The 20,986-nt window shown below is 39.6% G+C and overlaps 1 protein-coding gene across 1 annotated transcript in view; it reads left to right on the forward strand.

The window, feature by feature from the left end:
- The window catches only part of LOC106084993 (putative uncharacterized protein DDB_G0288537), a 298,030-nt gene that overhangs the window by 267,439 nt on the left and 9,605 nt on the right, over positions 1 to 20,986 (forward strand). The window contains exons 4-7 of the mRNA XM_059361555.1: positions 14,803 to 14,880; positions 14,972 to 15,153; positions 15,213 to 15,411; positions 15,556 to 15,662. Of these exons, the coding sequence (XP_059217538.1) occupies positions 14,803 to 14,880; positions 14,972 to 15,153; positions 15,213 to 15,411; positions 15,556 to 15,662 (566 nt within the window). The remainder of the gene's footprint in view (positions 1 to 14,802; positions 14,881 to 14,971; positions 15,154 to 15,212; positions 15,412 to 15,555; positions 15,663 to 20,986) is intronic.

Consider the following 20,986-nt stretch of genomic DNA (forward strand, 5'->3'; position numbering starts at 1 on the left):
GAGCGCAATTCCTATCTGATTTGGGTGAAATTTTGAATGAAGTGTTTCGTTATGACTTTTAACAACTGTGCAAAGTATGATTTAAATCGGTCCAGAACCTGATATATGTAGCTGCCATATAAACCGATCTTGAATCTTGACTTCTTGAGCTTCTAGAGAGCGCAATTTTTATCCGATTTGGCTGAAGTTTTGCATGAGGTGTTTTGTTATGATTTCCAACAACTGTCCCAAGTATGGGTGAAATCGGTTCATAACCTGATATAGCTGTCATATAAACCGATCTAGTATCTTGACTTCTTGAGCTTCTAGAGGGCGCAATTTCTATCTGATTTGGCTGAAGTTTTGCATGAGGTGTTTTGTTATGATTTCCAACTACTGTGCCAAGTATGGGTGAAATCGGTTCATAACCTGATATAGCTGCCATATAAACCGATCTTGAATCTTGACTTCTTGAGTTTCTAGAGGGCGCAATTTTTATCCCATTTGGCTGAAGTTTTGCATGAGGAAACACCTCATGATTTCCAACAACTGTGCCAAGTATGGGTGAAATCGGTTCATAACCTGCTGTCATATTAACCGATCTGGTATCTTGTCTTCTTGAGGCTCTATAGGGCGCAATTATTATATGATTTGGATGAAATTTTGAACAACGGCTTCTTCCATCACCTTTAAAATACGTGTCAAAAACTTTAACTTGAAAAGAGACACCGGGAAAATAACTCGACGAATGTGAACAATGGTGGAGGGTATAAAGATTCGGCCCGGCCGAACTAAGCACGCTTTTACTTGTTTGTTTTTAAAATTATAATTTTTATTATTAATCAAATAATTTAAATTTAATTATACACATATGTTAACAAGTTGATACGGATAATTCATGGCATAATTCACCCTGTACTGTTATTATAAGATTTGTTGTCCAGGTATTCAATAAAATTCGAAATTCTAAAATTCTTTGTGCTAAGCAAGTTTGCATTTAGTAATACTTTGCTATATGATTCACTAGCAAATCATACTACGTTCGGTTCACCCTAAGAACAAAGTTCACCATACCTCTAGAAATCAATGACGCTGATTTTTGAATTAATTGTTGGTTGGTTTTTATTAATTATATTACTGAAATAATTACCATGAGCGTTTAAACATGCATAAAATGAAGTCATTTAGTACGAAGGTGGTTTATTAAGTCATTGATTTTAAAATTAAATTTAATTCTACCAAAATCTGTTGTTCAAATAAAATTTGGAAAAATCCATGCCAGATTACTTTAAATTGAAAAATTTTTTGTCATAATTTTAAAAATTCGGGCCAAAGAGAAGCAAACTCAATATAAAGATGATACATTTTCCAACCTTCTATGGAAACATACACTTTGGTGAACAATGATTTCCTTCATATTAAGGATTTTTTATTTTAAATGGAAGGTTAATAAATCCCTAACTCTGCGTCTTGTTGTTAAAGACAAAAATCTTAAAAGAGAGAGTAAAAAGTCGTCGAAAGTTAGCAAATTGACCTTGGCTCAAGGCAACAGTGAACTGTAGTTAATGACGCAAAATAGCCTTACAAATAGAGGATAGGAGAGCGTAGAAATTTTTATTTTTATACCCACCACTGAAAGATGGAGGTATATTCATTTTGTCATTCCGTTTGCAACACATCGAAATATCCATTTCCGATCCTATGAAGTATATATATATTCTTGATCAGGGTAAAAATCTAAGACGATCTAGCCATGTCCGTACGTACCATCCGTCTGTCCGTCTGTCTATTGAAATCACTCTACAGTCTTTAAAAACAGAGATATTGAGCTGAAACTTTGCACAGATTCCTTTTTAGTCCATAAGCAGGTTAAGTTTGAAGATGCGCTATATAAGACTATATCTTGATATAGCCCCCCGTATAGACCGATCCGCCGATTTAGGGTCTTAGGCCCATAAAAGCCACATTTATTATCCGATTTTGCTGAAATTTGGGACAGTAAGTTGTGTTAAGCCACTAGACATCCTTCTGCAATTTTACCTAGATCGGTTCAGATTTGGATATAGCTGCCATATAGACCGATCCGCCGATTTAGGGTCTTAGACCCATAAAAGGCGCATTTATTGTCCGATTTTGACGAAATTTGGGACAGTGAGTTGTGTTAGGCCCTTCGACTTTCTTCTTCAAATTGGGTTAGATCGGTCCCGATTTGGATATAGCTGCCATATAGACCGATCTCTCGATTTAAAGTTTTGGGCCCATAAAAGTCGCATTTATTGTCCGATTTCGTCGAAATTTGGGACAGTGGGTTGTGTTAGGCCCTTCGAAATTTTTCTGCAACTTGGCTCAAATCGGTCCAGATTTGGATATAGCTGCCATATAGACCGATATCTCGATTTAAGGTTTTGGGTCCATAAAAAGCGTATTTATTGTCCGATTTCGCCTATATTTGGGACAGTGAGTTGTGTTAGGCCCTCCAACATCCATCTTCAATTTGGTTCAGATCGGTCCAGATTTGGATATAGCTGCCATATAGACCGATATCTCGATTTAAGGTTTTGGACCCATAAAAGGCGCATTTATTATCCGATGTCGCCAAAATTTGGAACAGTGAGTTGTGTAAGGCTCTTCAAAATTTTTCTGCAACTTGGCTCAAATCGGTCCAGATTTGGATATAGCTGCCATATACACCGATATCTCGATTTAAGGTTATGGGCCCATAAATGGCGCATTTATTGTCCGATATCTCCTAAATTTGGGACATTGAGTTGTGTTATGCTATTCGAAATTTGTCTGCAACTTGACGCAAATCGGTCCAGATTTAGATACAGCTGCCATATAGACCGATATCTCGATTTAAAGTCTTAGCCCCATAAAAGGCGCATTTATAATCCGATTTCACTGAAATTTGACACAGTGACTTATGTTAGGCTTTTCGACATCCGTGTCGTATATGGTTCAGAGCGGTTTATTTTTAGACATAGCTACTAGAAAGACCAATATTTTGTTATACACAATTGAACAATGACTTGTACTTATTAGAATTTGATCCAAATCGGAATATATTTCGATATAGCTGCTAATCATGCCGTTTGTAAAACCTCGAAATATTGATCTAGGACCTCGTAAAGTATATATATTCTTGATCGTCTCGAAATTCTGATTCGATAGCCATGTCCGTCCGTCTGTCGAAATCACGATAGCGGTCGAACGCGCAGAGCTAGCTGTGTGAAGTTTTGCACAGACACTTTATATTGAAGTAGGTCATTGGGGATTGCAAATGGGCCATATCGGTTCAGAGTTGAATATAGCTCCCATATAAACCAATCTCCGGATTTGACTTCTTGACCCCTGGAAGCCTCAATTTTCATCCGATTTAGTTGCAATTTAGCACACAGTGTTCTGTTATGACTTCCAACAACTGTGCGAAGTACGGTTCACATCGGTCAAGAACCAGATATAGCTTCCATATAAAACGATCTCCCGATTTGACTTCTTAAGCCACTGGAAGCCTCAATTTTTATCCGACTTGGCTGAAATTTTGCACGTAGTATTCTGTTATGACTCTCATAAATGAAACCAAGTACGGCCCAAATCGGTCTATAAACTGATATAGCTCCCATGTACACCGATTACCCGATTTGACTTCTTGAGCTCCTGGAAGCCTCAATTTTTATCCGATTTGGCTGAAATTTGGCACATAGTACTCTGTTATGACTCCCAAAAGTGGAGCCAAGTACGGTCCAAATCGGTCTCTAAACTGATATAGCTCCCATATAAACCGATCTCCCGATTTGACTTCTGGAGCTCGTGGAAGCCTCAATTTTCATTCGATTTGGCTGAAAATTTGTACATGGTGTTCTGATATGAATCCCAACAACGGAGCTAAGTACAGTCCAAATGGGTCTATAAACTGATATAGCTTTCAAATAAACCGATCATCTGATTTGACTACTTTGAGCCCCAAGGAAGCCTCAATTTTTATCCGATTTGGCTGAAATTTGGCATGTTGTATTTTGGTTTGACTTTCAACAACTATGCCAAGTACGGTCCAAATCGGTCTATAATCTGATGTAGCTCCCATATAAACCCATCTCTCTATTTGACTTCCTGAGCCCCTGGAAGCGTAATTATTGTCCGATTTTTTTTTTGCATACAGTGTTCTATTTTGATTTCCAACAAATGTACTAAGTATGGTTTAAATATGTGTATAACCTGATATAGATCCCATATAAACCGACCTCCCGATTTGACTTCTTGAAGCCCCTGGAATCCGCAATTTTCATCCGATTTTGCTGAAATTTTGTACATGAAGTTCTGTTATGACAACAACTGTGCCATGTACGATTTAAATCGGTCAAGAACATATATATTTTTATCCGATTTGGCTGGAGTTTGGCATGTAGTGTTCTGTTATGACTCTGAACAACTGCGCCAAGTACGGTCCGATTCGGTAGATAACTGGATATAGCTCCCATATTTTAAAAGTATCCATGGTAGTGAGTTCCCAAGATTCGGCCTGGCTGAACTTAGCAAGCTTTTACTTGTTATTGCTAGGAAAAAGGAAAAATTTTAAATTTTGGGCCAACTCCTTTTTCAGTGTAGAAATTTAATACAATAGGGTTCTAGTAAAGGGTGATTTTTTAACTATTATCTTTTTGGAAACATTGGTTTAAACAGCTCACGCCCTTTTCGTGTGTTGTTGCACTGCAAAAATCTTCAGTATGGTCTATAATTTAACCATGAATCGTCTTACAAACGAACAATGCTTGCGAATTATTGAATTTTATTATCAAAATGCGTGCTCTGTCAAGAAAGTTCATTGCGCGCTTTTTCCATTTTACGACGAAGCTCATTTTTGGCTCAATGGCTACGTAAATGAGCAGAATTGTCGATTTTGGAGTGAAGATCAGCCACAAGCATTGCAAGAGCTAGCAATGCATCCAGAAAAAGTCACAGTTTGTGGGCTGGTGGCATCATTTGACCGTACTTCTTCAAAGATGATGCCAGTCGTAACGTAACTGTTAATCATGAGTGCTACTTTTTTTTCCCAAAATGCAAGAGCTTGACTAGCATGACATGTAGTTTCAACAAGACTGTGTCACATCCCACACAGCACTCGTAACAATGAACTGATTGAGAGGCGAGTTCGGTGAACACTTTATTTCACGTTCGGAACCGGTCAATAGGCCGCCTAGATCGTGCGATTTAAAGCCTTTAGATTATTTTGTGTGGGACTATGTTAAACCTCACGTCTATAAGAGATATGAATTGCGCTCTCTAGAAGCTCAAGAAGTCTAATCGGGAGATCGGTTTATATGGCGGCTATATCAGGTTATGAACTCAATTAGATCATAATGGTGGAAGTCATTCCCCAAAAAAAGTCAAGACCCTAGATCGGTTTATATGGCAGCTATATCAAAACATTTGGTCCATTGACAATCGCAACTGACTCACACTCATAAGAAGTATTTGTGCAAAATTTCAAGCGCCTATTTACTCCATTGAAAGTTAGCGTGCTTTCGAAATTATTATGCCTCCTCCTGCGGTACTTAAAGATTTTACGCTTATTTTATACCAATAAACGTAATATCTTTAAGTACCGGTTAAATAGAAACTCGTGTTCAACTTAAATTTGCATTTTTAGTTGGTTACTACTGCGGTCAATACTATTTTTATGGAAAACAATAAAAGTGGAAACAATTTGTTTGTTGTCAGCCAAAGTTTATAAAAAGTATGATAAATGTTTTAAAAACGTGATGGACTTTAGAGTTCTGAGATTTGTTTGGGGTTTTCTTATGACGCGATGAATATTTCAGTTTTACAGAAAACTTAAATTCAAATTGATTGCTACTTAAGAGCAAAATCAATGAAAAGGCTTCCTTAGAATTTTGTCTTATAATATTTATTATAAGCTCAAGAATGCTATACATTGAGATTTTCTAATGAAACTACGTCACATTCATTTGTAGTCTTTCATTCACATGAATGGGTGACGCACATTGGAATGGGAAAAAAATTAGTTAAACTAAGTCTTCAATTTTGAACGGATAAAGATATCTTCACGAAATTTATTGTGATTGATTATAGCCAAGGTGCTAACCCTAAAAAGCCCGTGGGCCCGTTGGTGGGCCTGCAAAATTTGTCACCTCGGCCCTACAATATTTTTTTCAGATTGGAAATGGCGGATTTGTGGCCTGATTTCCAAAATTTTTTATTAGACAGTGTCAGAAAACCTTCATAAAGACACGCTTTTTTACGCTACGTTTTATACACCCATATAAAAAAAAGTTACAAAACCATGCATCAATAGTGTCATTATCATTAGCTTGAGATGCTGGAAATATTGTCAACATGCGGGGTTTACATTGTGAACACACTTTGTTGATTTCATCCACCGATAGTTATGAATATCCCATCCTGAATATAACTTTGCCCGTTCAGAACTGGCAGAATTATTTGAAATTTTTTTTTCTATCCCACTGTGCAATGTTCGATTATCTACCGGACGCTGTCACTTGTCGCACCAAATCTGCATAAGTGTTTCCTTAGTCGTATGTGACCCGTAAAGATACCAAAAGCCATCCGCCCTACTTCTTCCAGTCAGTAAAAGCCTAGTCTTCACATTCGCCCTACTTCTTCCTGTCAGTAAAAGCCTAGTCTTCACACGATAAGGATTCCATCATAGGATTTTCGTCGTCCTACTGACAGTCTTCACACTGCTACATGCGTTCGTAGGACACGCACTTAATTCAGACTCTTTCATCCCGAAAGGCTACGCATTAACTGACGGCAGTCCTCTGACTTCACTGACGGCAGTCCTCTGACTTTACTGACGGCAGTCTGAATCCTTCTTTGCGTTCGTCTGTCCTTGCGTTCTCCTATGGCTCGGCATCCCAACAATGCTGACCGTGCCATTCTCAGAGAAGGCGGTAAACTGCTTCTAACATTCTAAGACCGTTTGTAATCTTATCGCACTTGTTTTTATAGCCCTGCTGGTCTGTTTACTGTCCGTAATGATGTTCAGGCTTGACGTCTTCGCATCAATACTAGAACCATATTATGTCCAGGCAGTCATAAGCAGTCACATGGAGGGCACCGTAGCGTAGAGGTAAGCATGTCCGCCTATGACGATGAATGCCGGCGAGAACATCATAACAAATTTTGGTTATACCCTTCTAACGCTGGCGCTATTTTTGAGGTACTATGCCATTTAAAACCAGTAAGGTAAGGCAAAAGACGGAGCCGACATTATAATACCCTACATCACCGAGGTTACGTACTACTTTTAGAACATAGGACCTATGTGGAAATCTAGTCAGACTTTAATTTTGCATACTTGTTGGAATATCGGATGAACCTTATAAGATTTTTGTACGATAGGACCTAAATTTTTGCAACTACTATATAATACCCTACACCACCGAGGTTACGTACGACTTTTAATTCATTGTACCTATGTCGAAATCTTGTTAGTCTTTAATTTTGCATACTTATTGAAATATCGGATGAACCCTATTACATATTTTTACACAGATAAAAATAATTTTGAAAAACAACAACTTTGGTCGCAAAAACAACTACGAAATTTGTTAATTTTCCTGCAACAATTTATTTCGAATCTCAACGATCCAAAGTACAAATTTGTTGTTGTAAGGCACACTTTGCAAGCCAACATATAACAACAACAACAATATATCCATAAGCAAGGCAAAAAACCATCTAACCATCCAAAGCATGTGCTTTGCTTCGGCCCGATCTGCCGATTTAAGGTCACAAGCCCATAAAACCGCATTTATTGCCCGATTTCGCTGAAATTTAAAATAGTGAGCTGGGTTAGGCGTCCATTGCGAGTATGATTAAGATCGAACAATTTTAAGATATAGCCCCCATATGGACCGATCTCACGGTCAAAGACCTTTCACTTGTAAATAGCATATTTATTAGCCGATTTTGCTGAATTTAAGTACAGTGAGCTATGTTGAAGCCCTACTCATCCTCCCCAAAGTTGATGCAGATCGGATCTTATTTGGATATAGCTGCCATATGCAAAGGGTGATTTTTTAACTATTATCTTTTTGGACACTGGTTTAAACAGCTCCCTCACGTTTCGTGTTTTGTATCACTGTCTTGAAACATCTTTAGTTTGGTCTATAATTTAACCAGGAATCATCTTACCAACGAACAACGCTTGCAGATTATTGAATTTTATTATCAAAATGCGTGCTCTGCTAAAATAGTTCATTGCGCGCTGGTTCCATTTTCCATGACGATGCTCATTTTTCGCTCAATGGGTACTTAAGTAAGCCGAATTGTCGATTTCGGGGTGAAGATCAGCTAGAAGCATTTCAAGAGCTACCAATGCATGCAGAAAAAGTAACGACCACTGCAGTGTTTATCAAGCAGGGATTCTTGCACTTAATGAAGTGGTGGAATGGCTAAGATATAAAGTCATTACAACGACTGGCATAAATATCTTCTAAGACAGCCAGGCAGCCATTAAATCCCTGGAGAACATATTTCTGAACATAAAAACCACCTTCGACTGTAGCAGATCTCTCAACGAGATGGCTGAACAGTTCAAAATTCACCTGTTCTGGCTGCCGGGCCACAGAGATATCCCAGAGAATTCTAAAGCGAACGGGCTTGCTAGTCTAGGAACTACCTTACACACTCCAGGGACACTGGAATCTTTGGGTATGCCTCTAGCAACATGTTAGCAAAGTTTTCAGGACCAGGCCGGAAGGGCAACGAATGTTAAATGGTCACAAAGAGGGGTCTGTGAGTATTCCAAAACTATGTGGCCTCATCTAGACTTGAAGAGGCATACTGCTGTCATTAGCTAGAACAGACGTCTCAGTCATTGTGTCCGTCATGGCGGGTCACTGTCTAATCAGAAAACATACTGACCAGACTGAAGGTTGCCAGCAACGACTTTTGCAGAAGCTGTAGGGACATCGAAGAAGAAGAGACTATAGAACACCTTCTGGATATGTGTCTCGCACTAGCAGTCAGAAGAAGTTCCACTTTAGTTTCTCATTTCTTTGAGAACCTGTCCGATTTAGCGGATGTGAACATTCGCATGTTATTGGGAACTAGAAGGAATCTTCCTTCTTCTGTTCCTGTGGCATCACAATGGACGAAAACGTCTAAGTGAGTCTGATGGCAGACTGCCACTTAAACCTAACCTAACCTTGCCCAAAATGCAAGAGCTTGACTTGCATTACATGTGGTTTCAACAAGACAGTGCCACATGCCTCACATCAGTAACAATGGACTTATTGAGAGCTGAGTTCGGTGAACATTTTATTTCTCCTTAGGGACCAGTCAATTGACCGCCTAGATCGTGCGATTTAACGCCTTTAGACTATTTTTTGTGGGGCTATGTTAAAGCTCATGTCTATAAAGACAAGCCCGATTCAATTGACCTATTGGAAGACCACAATGAAACAGGTTTTCGTGAGATGCCGGTCGAAATGTTGGAAATAGTATGCCAAAGACAGACTAGGCAGATGGAACATTTGGCCGCGTAGATCGTCAGATTTAACGCCTTTAGACTATTTTTTGTGGGGCTATGTTAAAGCTCATGTCTATACACACAAGCCCGATTCAATTGAGCTATTGGAAAATCACATTGAAACATGTCTTCGTGAGATGCCGGTCGAAATATTGGAAATAGTATGCCAAAGACAGACTAGGCAGATGGACCATTTGAGGCGCACTCAAGTCAACATTTGCATGAAATAACCCTCAAACATTAAATTACCGTATTATCGATTCATATAAAGATGTCATGTATTTTTCTGAATTTTATGTGTTTTTTTTTTGAAAACTTTTATATAGCTCTTTAAAAATCAACCTTTATATATGAAGAACAAAAGCTATTGTCAACGTTTTCCACAAATTCTTGCAGGAATTTATCGAAAACAAAACTTGTACTTTCATCGTAAACGAAGTCCCACGTTTTTCACAAAATAAGCATACTTGCCAAAAAATTCCTTTATGTCGAACGAATAATTTTTTTGCATGTTTGTATGTACTTTAAGGGGCCTCAGATTAAAATTTCGAAGTATTACAAACCGAATGGCTAGATTGGTATATCCCCATCGTCAAATAAATGAATGCACTTCGAGCTTTCAAATGTTCTTTTAATAGTCAAACCAATGTTCCCAAGATGTTTAAATGTGTGACCACTCATTATTCGTTTCTCTCATTTCAAAAACACTCACCCCATTGCACTAAATAAAAAAGTGCTCAAAACACTCTTCAGAAATCACCCATACGGCAATGTGTGTGTGGTATTGGCAACCCTACTCTGTGTATTATAATCAAACTCAAGCTAAAAATAACTCACGTGTTGTTGGCTAAAGACAAGCCAAGGCAATTCTGTGCTATAGCTGACTAGCGCGAGAGTACACACACACAGGCAGACACTCAGATGAAATCCAAAATTAACTGCCGCTGCTATGATGCTTGGCGATGGCTGTGTCGTCTAAGCGGTTGCTGGTTTATTCACTTTCACATGAAGAAATAATGGTAAGCGTGTTCAAATCTCCCAGTCGTCTACAAAATTTAAAGACAATAACAGGGCCGCCGTCTTTGTATGCGATTTTTCATGGCATAATGTTCTGACTTTCAATAGTTAAAATATTTCCAATCGAATCGCAGATTATTACCTTTCGGTTAATGCCTCATTGTTGCTACATTTAATTGATAAATGACAGTGTTTGAGGGCAATTTCCGAACAAAATTGAAATATTTTGATAAATGCTAAAGTTACAAATTGGTAAAATTTATGATATTTTAGTTAAAATTGGAAACATGAAATGTTGAAAACGACTATAATGTGGGGTTGCCCAAAAAATAATTGCGAATTTTTCATATAGTCGGCGTTGACAAATTTTTTCACAGCTTGTGACTCTGTAATTGCATTCTTTCTTCTGTCAATTATCAGCTGTTACTTTTAGCTTTCTTTAGAAAAAAAGTGTAAAAAAGTATATTTGATTAAAGTTCATTCTAAGCTTTATTAAAAATGCATTTTTTTCTTTTAAAAAATCCGCAATTACTTTTTGGGCAACCCAATATTATCGACTATATGGGACTCGGTTTGTTTGTTTGTTTCGTAGAATCAAAAAAGGAAACATAGGTTATAGTGACGGACCCTCCCCCTTACACCAAAAACGCCAACCAAATCCAAAAGAGGACTGATGGGCACAACACGGGTATCAAATGAAAGGTATTGGAGACTAGAAAATGAAAATCATATAAAATTTTGGGTCCAAGTACCCAGCGGGTCGACCCAACCCAAAAACTCCTCTAAACAGAAATATTCAACGTTCCTATCAATATGGGACTCAAATGAAAAGAATCCGGCAGTATATTACAAATATGGCATACAAATTTAGGTCCAAGTAATGGAAGGTCGCCTCACCCCCAAATACCCCCAAATGGTCATATCAGCCGACCATGGCTATATAGGATTCAAGTCAAAGATATTTGGGAGTAGATTAAAAATATGACATTAAAATTTGCGTTCAAGTTAAGGTGGCTCTTTTCGTCCATAAAATACGTCGAATAGATTAATTGACCCATTCTGGCAATATGGGACTCAAATGAAAGGTATTTGAGAGTAGAAAACGAATTTGATATCCAATTTTTTGGGTACGCCCTAAATCAGCCCTTTAACTGAACTTTATTTCCGACTATAGCAATATGGAGCTTAAATCATCGGTATTTGGGAGTAAAGAACGCATTTGAAATCTATTTTTAGGGCAATGTGCCGGTGGCCTCCCCAGCTCCAAAACACCCTCTAAACGGTTCATTCTTACCGACCATGACAAAATGGGGTTCAAAGTAAAGGGATTTGGAAGTTGACACGAGTTTGATATCCATATTTGAATCGAAATGTCTCCCCTAAAATGCACTTCTTATTACTCTAATTTCAAAAATACCAGATCTCGAAGATTGGTAATGCGATTATTTCGAAATTTTTTGCACTCTATCATTAACAGAAAAAAAACATGGTTTCTATTGTTGGGGACGGGTGCCGCGCTATTTGGGGTGGACATTTATTGATTTTCGGGAAATTTATATTCATTCATTTGGGAAAAAGACCTTGGGGACTATCCCACCTTCAAACACAGCTTATTTACCGATCATGCTATTATGGAACTTTTATGTAATGTTTCTGAAAGTAGATCATGAATCCAAGTGACCACCCCCGAAATACCCTCAAAATACCCACTAAATCCGAAATATTTGCCAAGACAGTAATATGGGGCTCAAAAGAAAGACATTTGGGAGTAGAGTAAAAAATTTGCCCAGGAACCGAGCAGGGGGAAAACTTTTCGTACATTAATGAATGCTTTTCGATTCAAGTTGAGTATATCAACGATAAGGGACCTTTTTTTATAGTCGAGTCCGTACGGTGTGCAGCAGTGCAACAACTCTTTGGGGAGAATTTTTTACATGACCATGCATGGTATGGTACCTTGCAAATGTCGCCAGCATTAAGAGGGGAAAGCCACCGATTTAAATTGTGTTCGAAATTCCGCCAGGATTCGAATACAGGCGTTCAGCGTCATAGGCGGACATAGGCTACAGTAGCACGATATTCACATTCAGGGCGAAATATCCCCACCCTAAATTGATATTAAAGAGTTAAAGAAGGCGCAGCGGAGCGGCCCCTGTCTAGCTATTAGCTAATAAAAAAAAAAACAGAAAAAGTAAATTAAGATGTAGCTACCCGCGATGAATGCCAGCCACTGCCTTCAAACATTCGAATGAACAAACTTTAATTTTATATCATCAACTTGCTGAGCCCAGTCCGCTTTGCTGCGCCCGATAATGCTATGTTGGAGAAAAGTACTTTAAATTTGGAAATTTCTGCCTGGTTTCAGTTGAAAATGTATTCCAATTGTCCTGTGGATTTTTATTCTCTCAAATACTTCTTATTTAAACATCAATAAGTCAAAGTCCTGTTTCAGGGTGTGGTGGATCCCCTGAGACCAGAGAAGTCAATTTAGTGCTCTACTCCCAAAGACCTTTCATTTAAGATCCATACTGCCATGGTAGGTAAATATGTCCGATTAAAGCGGTTTTTTGGGGGTAGGGTGACCCTCGAAACACTTAGTCCCACAATTGGATATCAGATTCGCTTTCTACTCTCAAATACCTTTAATTTGATACCCATATTGTAGTGATTGTTCCGTTTGGCGGGTTTTGGGGGTGGGCGGCCCTCCTAGGCACCCCACCTCAGATTCTAACACCAAATGTTTGATTTTAGGTTAATGTAAGTGTGCCAACAAGATTTCGCTTAAATCGCCCTACCCATCTCCGAGATCTGATGTTTTTGAAAAATATTGTTAAGGTCCGTCTTAGAGTGGGAAAGGGGATGGGAGTATACTAATTTCACCATTCTGTTTGTAACTCCTCGAAATATTCGTCTAAGACCCCATAAAGTATATATATTTTTGATCGTAATGACGTTTTAAGTCCAACTAGCCATGTCCGTCCATCTGTCCGTCCGTCCGTCTGTCTGTCGAAAGCACGCTAACTTTCGAAGGAGTAAAGCTAGCCGTTTGAAATTTTGGACAAATACTTCCTATTATTGTGTGGAGGCCACCGTAGCGCAGAGGTCAGCATGTCCGTCTATGACGCTGAACGACTGGGTTCGAATCCTGGGGAGACCATCAGAAAAAATTTTCAGCGGTGGCTTTCCCCTCCTAATGCTGGCAACATTTGTAAGGTAATATGCCATGTAAAACTTCTCTCCAAAGAGGTTTCGCACTGCGGCACGCCGTTCGGAATCGGCAATAAAAAAGGAGGCCCCTTATCATTGAGCTTAAACTTGAATCGGAATGCACTCACGGATAGGTGAGAAGTATGCCCCTGTTCCTTAGTGGAATGTTCATGGACAAATTTTGCATTTACTTATTATTAGTGTAGGTCGGTTCGGATAGTAAATGGGCTATATCGGTCCACGTTTTGATATAGCTGCCATGTAAACCGATCTGGGATCTTGATTTCTTGAGCGTCTAAAGTACGCAATTCCTATCCGATTTGGCTGACATTTTACGCGAGGTGTTTTGTTATGATTTCCAGCAACTGTGGAAAGAATAGTTCAAATCGGTCCATAACCTGATATAGCTGTCATATAAACCTATCTTGGGTCTTGACTTCTTGAGCCACTAGAGGACGCAATTATTATCCAATTTGGATGAAATTTTGCACGAGATGTTTTATTATGACTTCCAACAACTGTGCTGAGTATGGTTGAAATGGGTCCATAACCTGATATAGCTGCCATATGAACCGATATGGGATCTTGACTTCTTGAGCCTCTAAAGGGCGCAAGTATTATCCGATTTGGCAGAAATTTTGTACAACGGCTTCTCTCATGACCTTTAACATACGTGTCAAATATGGTATAAACAGATCTCCCTATTTTACTTCTTCAGCCCCTAAAGTGCGCAATTCTTACTAGATTTGGCTGAAATTTTACACAATGGCTTCTACTATGGTAGAAATGATGGTTCGAAATGAACCATAACTTGATATTGTTTCAATAACAGTAAATCTTTTCTTTTTTTCTTTGTTTGCCTAAAAAGAGATACCGTTGCAAGAGCTCGACAAATGCGATCCATGGTGGAGGGTATATAAGATTTGGCCCGGCCGAACTAAGCACGCTTTTACTTGTTATATAGATATATAGATAGATTATCTAAATCTTATTTAATCATAAATATTAAATTATAAAATTTATATCATTGAAATAATCATCTTCTAATTTCTTACTGTTTTTTTTTAATCTCCTCTTTTCAGCTACTACAAATTTTGTGGGCAAATTCACCCAAAGTGTTCGACGCATAGTCCAGGACGTCAAAGATGAAGGTGCACCTAGTAAGCATGCAAACATTTTCTCAAAGCTCATCTTCATCCCAAACTAAGCTTAAGCCAAAAACAAAAACTAATTTTACCAAAATAATTTCAGGTGGCATGAGCCGTGAGGAAGTCATTGAGACCAATGAACGACTGCGTAATTTGCGCATACGTCTCGAGGAATCCTACGACACAGCCAAACAGGCTCTGATAACACTCATGAATAAATATGGCGATTCAAAATCACAGCGTAACATCTTCCAACGTTATCCCATGTTAAAAATAATGATTAAGGTAACAGTCATAGGCCTTACGAAAGTTCTACCATGCTTATGCACAATTTTCCTCTCTAGGATGTTATACGATTAGAAACACAGTACTGGGCTTTAATCGATATACCTCGCCAGGAGAAACAGGAAACCGTACCCACCTATGTGATGAGAGCCTGTTCGATTATGGAGAAAACCCAGAAATCCGGTGAGGGTGTAAAGACATCGGCCAAACTGGCGGAGGAGGCTGCAGAGAAACGAGAACGCCTCGAACGATTGGAAAGTAAGCATTGTAAAGTAACTATAATGGCAGTTTCCAGCTTTAAAGAAAACCTCAACTGCTGATATTTGTAAAAGCCCCTATTATTCAATTAAAACGATAACTTAAAATTACCCTTGACTTGTAAAATTCTTAATTTTTTTGCAGACATGACCACCGCACAAATCGAGCATGAAAACAACCAACTTATAAACGACTTATATAGATTATTAAAGAAATACCTAGGCCTTAGACATCTCATCAGAGTTCTCAAGGTAAGACAGAACATAATTTTACGGCATTTATATACTGCCAAATACCAAGTTTCTCCTGAAAATTCAATATAGACTAAAAAAAAAGTTAAAAAAACGCACCAAATTCAGCTGAATCGAATTTTGGGAACCCACCACAATGGATTCTGGTAAAAATCTCCACAAATTAACTTAGTTGTAGGGCATATTAACGTACCAAATTTCCGCCCAATCGGCCGCAGAAGGAAAATCGGATGGGAGCTATTTCAGGTTGTATTGCCATTCACTTACTGGACCACTGGGGCTCAATTCTCTTTCTATGAAAACATGAAACAAAAAAAGGATTTTCGTTTTCGTTTTGATTAATACTTTACATTCTAGGTCAGGTTAGGTTGAAAAGAGGGTGCGGATATTATTCCGCCCGATACCACCATGGACATACACCTAAGCCAGTAATCGGCTTATTGTGCACTCTACATGCTAAAAAAGGAAACTCGAAAAAGAGAATCTAAGTTAGGAATTCCGTGCTACTTATTAAATCCTTAATTGTTTTCCATGCCCCGCCCCTATGTTGGTTCATGTCCGGTATTGTGTCCCCAACTAAGTGCCCAACGTCTCATCATCTTCCCCGCATGCACTATACATGCGATAATTTGCCGCACCGATTTTGCATAAGTGAGCTCGTAGTCCTATGTATCCCGTTGTGATACCTAAAGCTATATTGACCTCCTACATGCTTCCTTTCAGTAATTGTCTCATTCTCTCACGATCTGGATCTCAGCATAGGATTTTTGCCGTTCTACTGACCGTTTCGCTGTTCCACAGGGTTACATGCGCATTCACCGCCCACGCCCTTAACTCGGACTGCGTCGACCCGAAAGGCTTCGGGTTAACCAAGTTTCTCCAGCCTTCACTGCCAAATCGTCTGCTTTTCCATTCCCCGTTACTCCAAAATGGCCCGGCTCCCAAACGATGCGGATGTTGCCATGCTTAGCAAAGGTGTTAATCTCCCTTTTACATTCCAAGACTGTTCGTGATCTTACCGTCTTGGTTGTTATTGCCCTTATGGCCAGTTTACTGTCCGTAAAGATGTTCACACTCGACGTCCTCGAATTAAAACCACAACACCTCATGCATTCCGTGATCGACCGGACCGTATTGTGGTCAGGCAGTCTAAAACAAATCTCAGTCCCGGGGTTCTTAATGTAGACCGGGTCGGGCCCACTCTGTCCTCAAGCTTTAATCCAGTTATATAACAAAATCTTCCAGATGGCAATACTAGTGTTCCGTCAATCCAAGACTGTGCCGCTGGCAGCAGTGCCTCGCACTTGACTCGTCTTAGGTATCCGATCGGGAACCTCTGCCATTCCTTCCAGGTTTCCTATTGTCGACTCGATTATACCGCGATGATGTGAGCTACTCCCATCATCAATCCATTCTCCCATCGCCTTAAGTCTCATAGCCGCAGTGGCTGCCTCACACTTAATCTGTATGTCAATGGGTCGGATATCTAGAATAGAATCCAGTGCCCTAGTGGGCGTGGTCCTCATCGCTTCGCCTATGCCATCGCAATAAGGCGTATTGGTCTCCATCGCAATAAGGAAGTATTGGTCTGATCTCGCTCCTGTAGAGCTAGTGAACTATCCTTGGATTCAGGCCCCATTTCGAGCCTACGGCCCGTCTACATAATGTCCAATATCTATGAGCCTTCCCGGAACGCTCGTCAATTCTGTTTCCTGTCCAAGATCACACCTAAGTATTTGACCTTGTCATATGTCGCAATTGTTCTATTGAGGAAACGTAGTACGTCCAATTGGCCCACCTTCATCTTCCTCGTAAACAGACATATTTGAGTCTTCTCTGGGTTAACATTTAGATGGGGCCTGAATCCGAGGATATTCCACTGACTCTACGGGAGCGTGATTATACCAATTTTTACTTACGCCTCAGTACTTTTTGGATTACTATTGAGGAAAAGTGCAACATAAGGACCATACAACACGTTCAGAGAACATATTGTCTTGGCATAGGCGGAGCGATAACGTCTACGCCCACTTGGGCACTGGAGACTATTCTATATATCCGACCTATTGACATACAGATTAAGTGTAAGGCAGACATGAGGTCGAGTGCGAGTCACTGCTGCCAGCTGCACAGTCTTGCACTGACGTAACCCTAGTATTGCCCTCTGGAAAATCAAGTTACATGGATCAAAGCTAGAGGGCAGAGTAGCCTTGAGGTCTACATTGAGAACCCATGGACTGAGATCTTTTTTGGACTTCCTGAATATAATACGGTCCTGCGGGCGGAGATACGTGCGATCACGGAATGTGTGAGGTGGTGTGGTGCTAAAGCGAGGACGTCGTGTGTGAACCTGAGGGCAATAACAACGAGGACGGTAAGGTCGCGAACAGTCTTGCAGTTTAAGAAGGAGATTAACGCCTTCTCTGAAGATGGCAGAATCTGCATCCTTTGGTTGCCGGGCCATAACGGAGTAAGGGGTAATTAAAGGGCAGACGATTTGGCGACGAAGGCCAGAGGACTACCTTCAGTTAATTTGGTTAACCCAAAGCTTTCGGGTCGACGAAGTCCGAGTTAAGGGCGTGGGCGACGAATGCGCATGTAAAACTGTGGAACAGCGAAACAGTCGGTAGGACGGTGAAAATCCTATGGGGTTATCCGGATCGTGAAAGCACGAGGCTATTACTGGAATAAAAGCAAAAAGGAAGTCAGTATAGCTTTCAATGTCATAACGGGACACATAAGGCTACGAGCTCACTTATGTAAAATCAGTGCGGCAAGTGCTACCATGTGTAGGGCATGCGGGGAAGATGATGAGACGTTGGAGCATTTCCTTTGTCATTGCCTGGCTTTCGCGTCTTACAGATACCGGCAAATAGGTGGGGACACTATACCAGACATGAACCTACTTACAGAAATGGCATGGAAAACCATTAAGGATTTCGTAATTAGCACGGAATTCCTAACTTAGATTTTCTTTTCCGATGTTACTTTTATTTTGTATTTAGAGTGCATGCCCATAGTGGCATGGTGTGGATCAATAGCTGCACCCTCTTTCCAACCTACCCTAACTATGATATCAGCGTCATACAGCTCATGGTTCTTACGACATTTATATTTTCCATTAGCTCAGAGTGGTCCATATATTTTAAGAAGAATTTTTTTCTCAAACACTCCAGGTACCACCTCATCTGTTTTCGCAATTTCCCATACTTAAGAGCCACATAACAGCACTGGTAGTCTCAGTGTCTTGTTTTATGTAATTTTCTTCTGTCGGGACGTAGTATTGCTCCTCATCTGCTTGCTTAAGCCAAAGTAGCATCTGTTATCCAGTATTACCTTTCGTTTTATTTCAAAACTGGTGTCGTTTGTTCCGGTTAAGGCGGTGCCGAGGTAGATTGGTTTTTGGCTATCTCAAAGTTCTATTTCCCAACTTTTTATACCCACCACCGTTTGCAGCACATCGAAATATTTCGGATCGTCGTAAAATTCTTAGACGATGTCCGTGTGTCTGTTGTAGTACACCCTTCAAAAATTGAGACATTGTGCTGAAATTTGGCACAGATACGTGGTTCAGATCGGACAATATTTAGATATAGCTGCCATACAGATCGGACTATATGTAGATATAGCTGTTATATAGACCGATCTCCCGATTAAGGCTTCCCGGCTTCCTGACATCTGACCCAAACTATATTTACATATAGCTGCCATATATACCGATCTGCCGGTGAAGGGTCTGAAGCCAATAAAAGCCTTGTTTATTACCCGATTTCGCTGACATTTGAAACAGTGAGTTGTATTAGGCCTCCCGACATCTGACCTAAGTATGGTTGAGATCGGACAATATTTAGATATAGCTGCCATACAGATCGGACTATATTTAGATATAGCTGTCATATAGACCGATCTCCCGATTAAGGGTCCGAAGCCCATAAAAGCTATATTTTTGAACCGGTTTTGCAGAATTTTGAAACAGTGAGTAGTTTTACGCATCCCAACATAGTACCCAAATATGGTTCAGAACGGGCTATATTTAGATATAGCTGCCATATAGACCAATCTGCCGATAAAGGGTCTGAAGCCTATAAAAGCTTTTTTTATCACCCGATTTCGCTAAAATTTGAAACGGTGGGTTATTTTAAGTTTCCCCGCATCTGACCTAAATATGGACCAAATCGGACTATATTTAGATATAGCTGCCATATAAACCGATCTCCAGATAAAGGGTTTTGAAGCATATGAAAGCTTTATTTTTAAACCGATTTCGCTGAAATTTGAAACAGTGAGTAGTTTTACGCTTTCCAACATTGGACCCAAATATGGTTCAGATCGGACTATATTTAGATATAGCTGCCATATACAATAGAACGATCCGCCGATAAAGGATCTTTATTTATTACCCGATTTTGTTGAAAATTTAAATACAAAATTCAACTGTGACTTATACACATTAGCCCACTAAATGTCTGTGCCGAATTTGGATGCATAAGTTATCCAAATTTCACTGCATTGTGACCATAGGGGATTTACATATTTACCCGAGGTGGTGGGCATCTAAAGTTTGGCCCGACCAAACTTAATGCCTTTTTATTTGTTGCAATTTTTTTATCTGCTCGGGTATACAAGGCTTTGTGGGAATTGATATCATCCTCTTTCTGCCAAACCCACCCTCCATTTTCTGCCAAACCCACTTTCATTGATTCTCTTTCGATACTTTCAAAGGCTGCAATTGCCTCTTCCTGTGACCGGCATAGGCACGTAGCATTTGTTACCTTGTGAATAGTGGGTCATGCTCATTTATACCTACTTCTAGTAAAGGGTGATTTTTTAGCTATTATCTTTCTGGCAACACAGGTTTAAACAGCTCACACAAGTTTTGTGTTTTGTTTCACTGTCAAACATCTTCAGTTTGGTCTATAATTTAACCATGAATCGTCTTACAAACTAACAAGGCTTGCATTTTATTGAATTTTATTATCAAAATGCATGCTCAGTTAAGAAAGTTCATCGCGCTAAACTTGTCCTCAGCGACGAAGCAACATTTGGCTCAATGGGTGCGTAAATAACCGGAATTGTCTTTTTTTAAAGTGAATATCAGCCAGAAGCATTGCAAGAGCTATCAATGCACCCAGAAAAAATCACAGTTTGGTGCGGTTTATGGGCTGGTGGCATCATTGAACCGCACTTCTTCAAAGATTCGTACGTAACTGTGAATGGTGAGCGCTATCGTTAGATGATATCCAACTTTTTTTTTTTGCCCAAAATGCAATCTTCAAACATTAAATTATATGGACCGTACTATCGATTCAAACAAAGATTTCATG

The sequence above is a fragment of the Stomoxys calcitrans genome, chromosome 2 (genome assembly GCF_963082655.1).
Source record: "Stomoxys calcitrans chromosome 2, idStoCalc2.1, whole genome shotgun sequence".
Lineage (NCBI taxonomy): Eukaryota > Metazoa > Arthropoda > Insecta > Diptera > Muscidae > Stomoxys > Stomoxys calcitrans.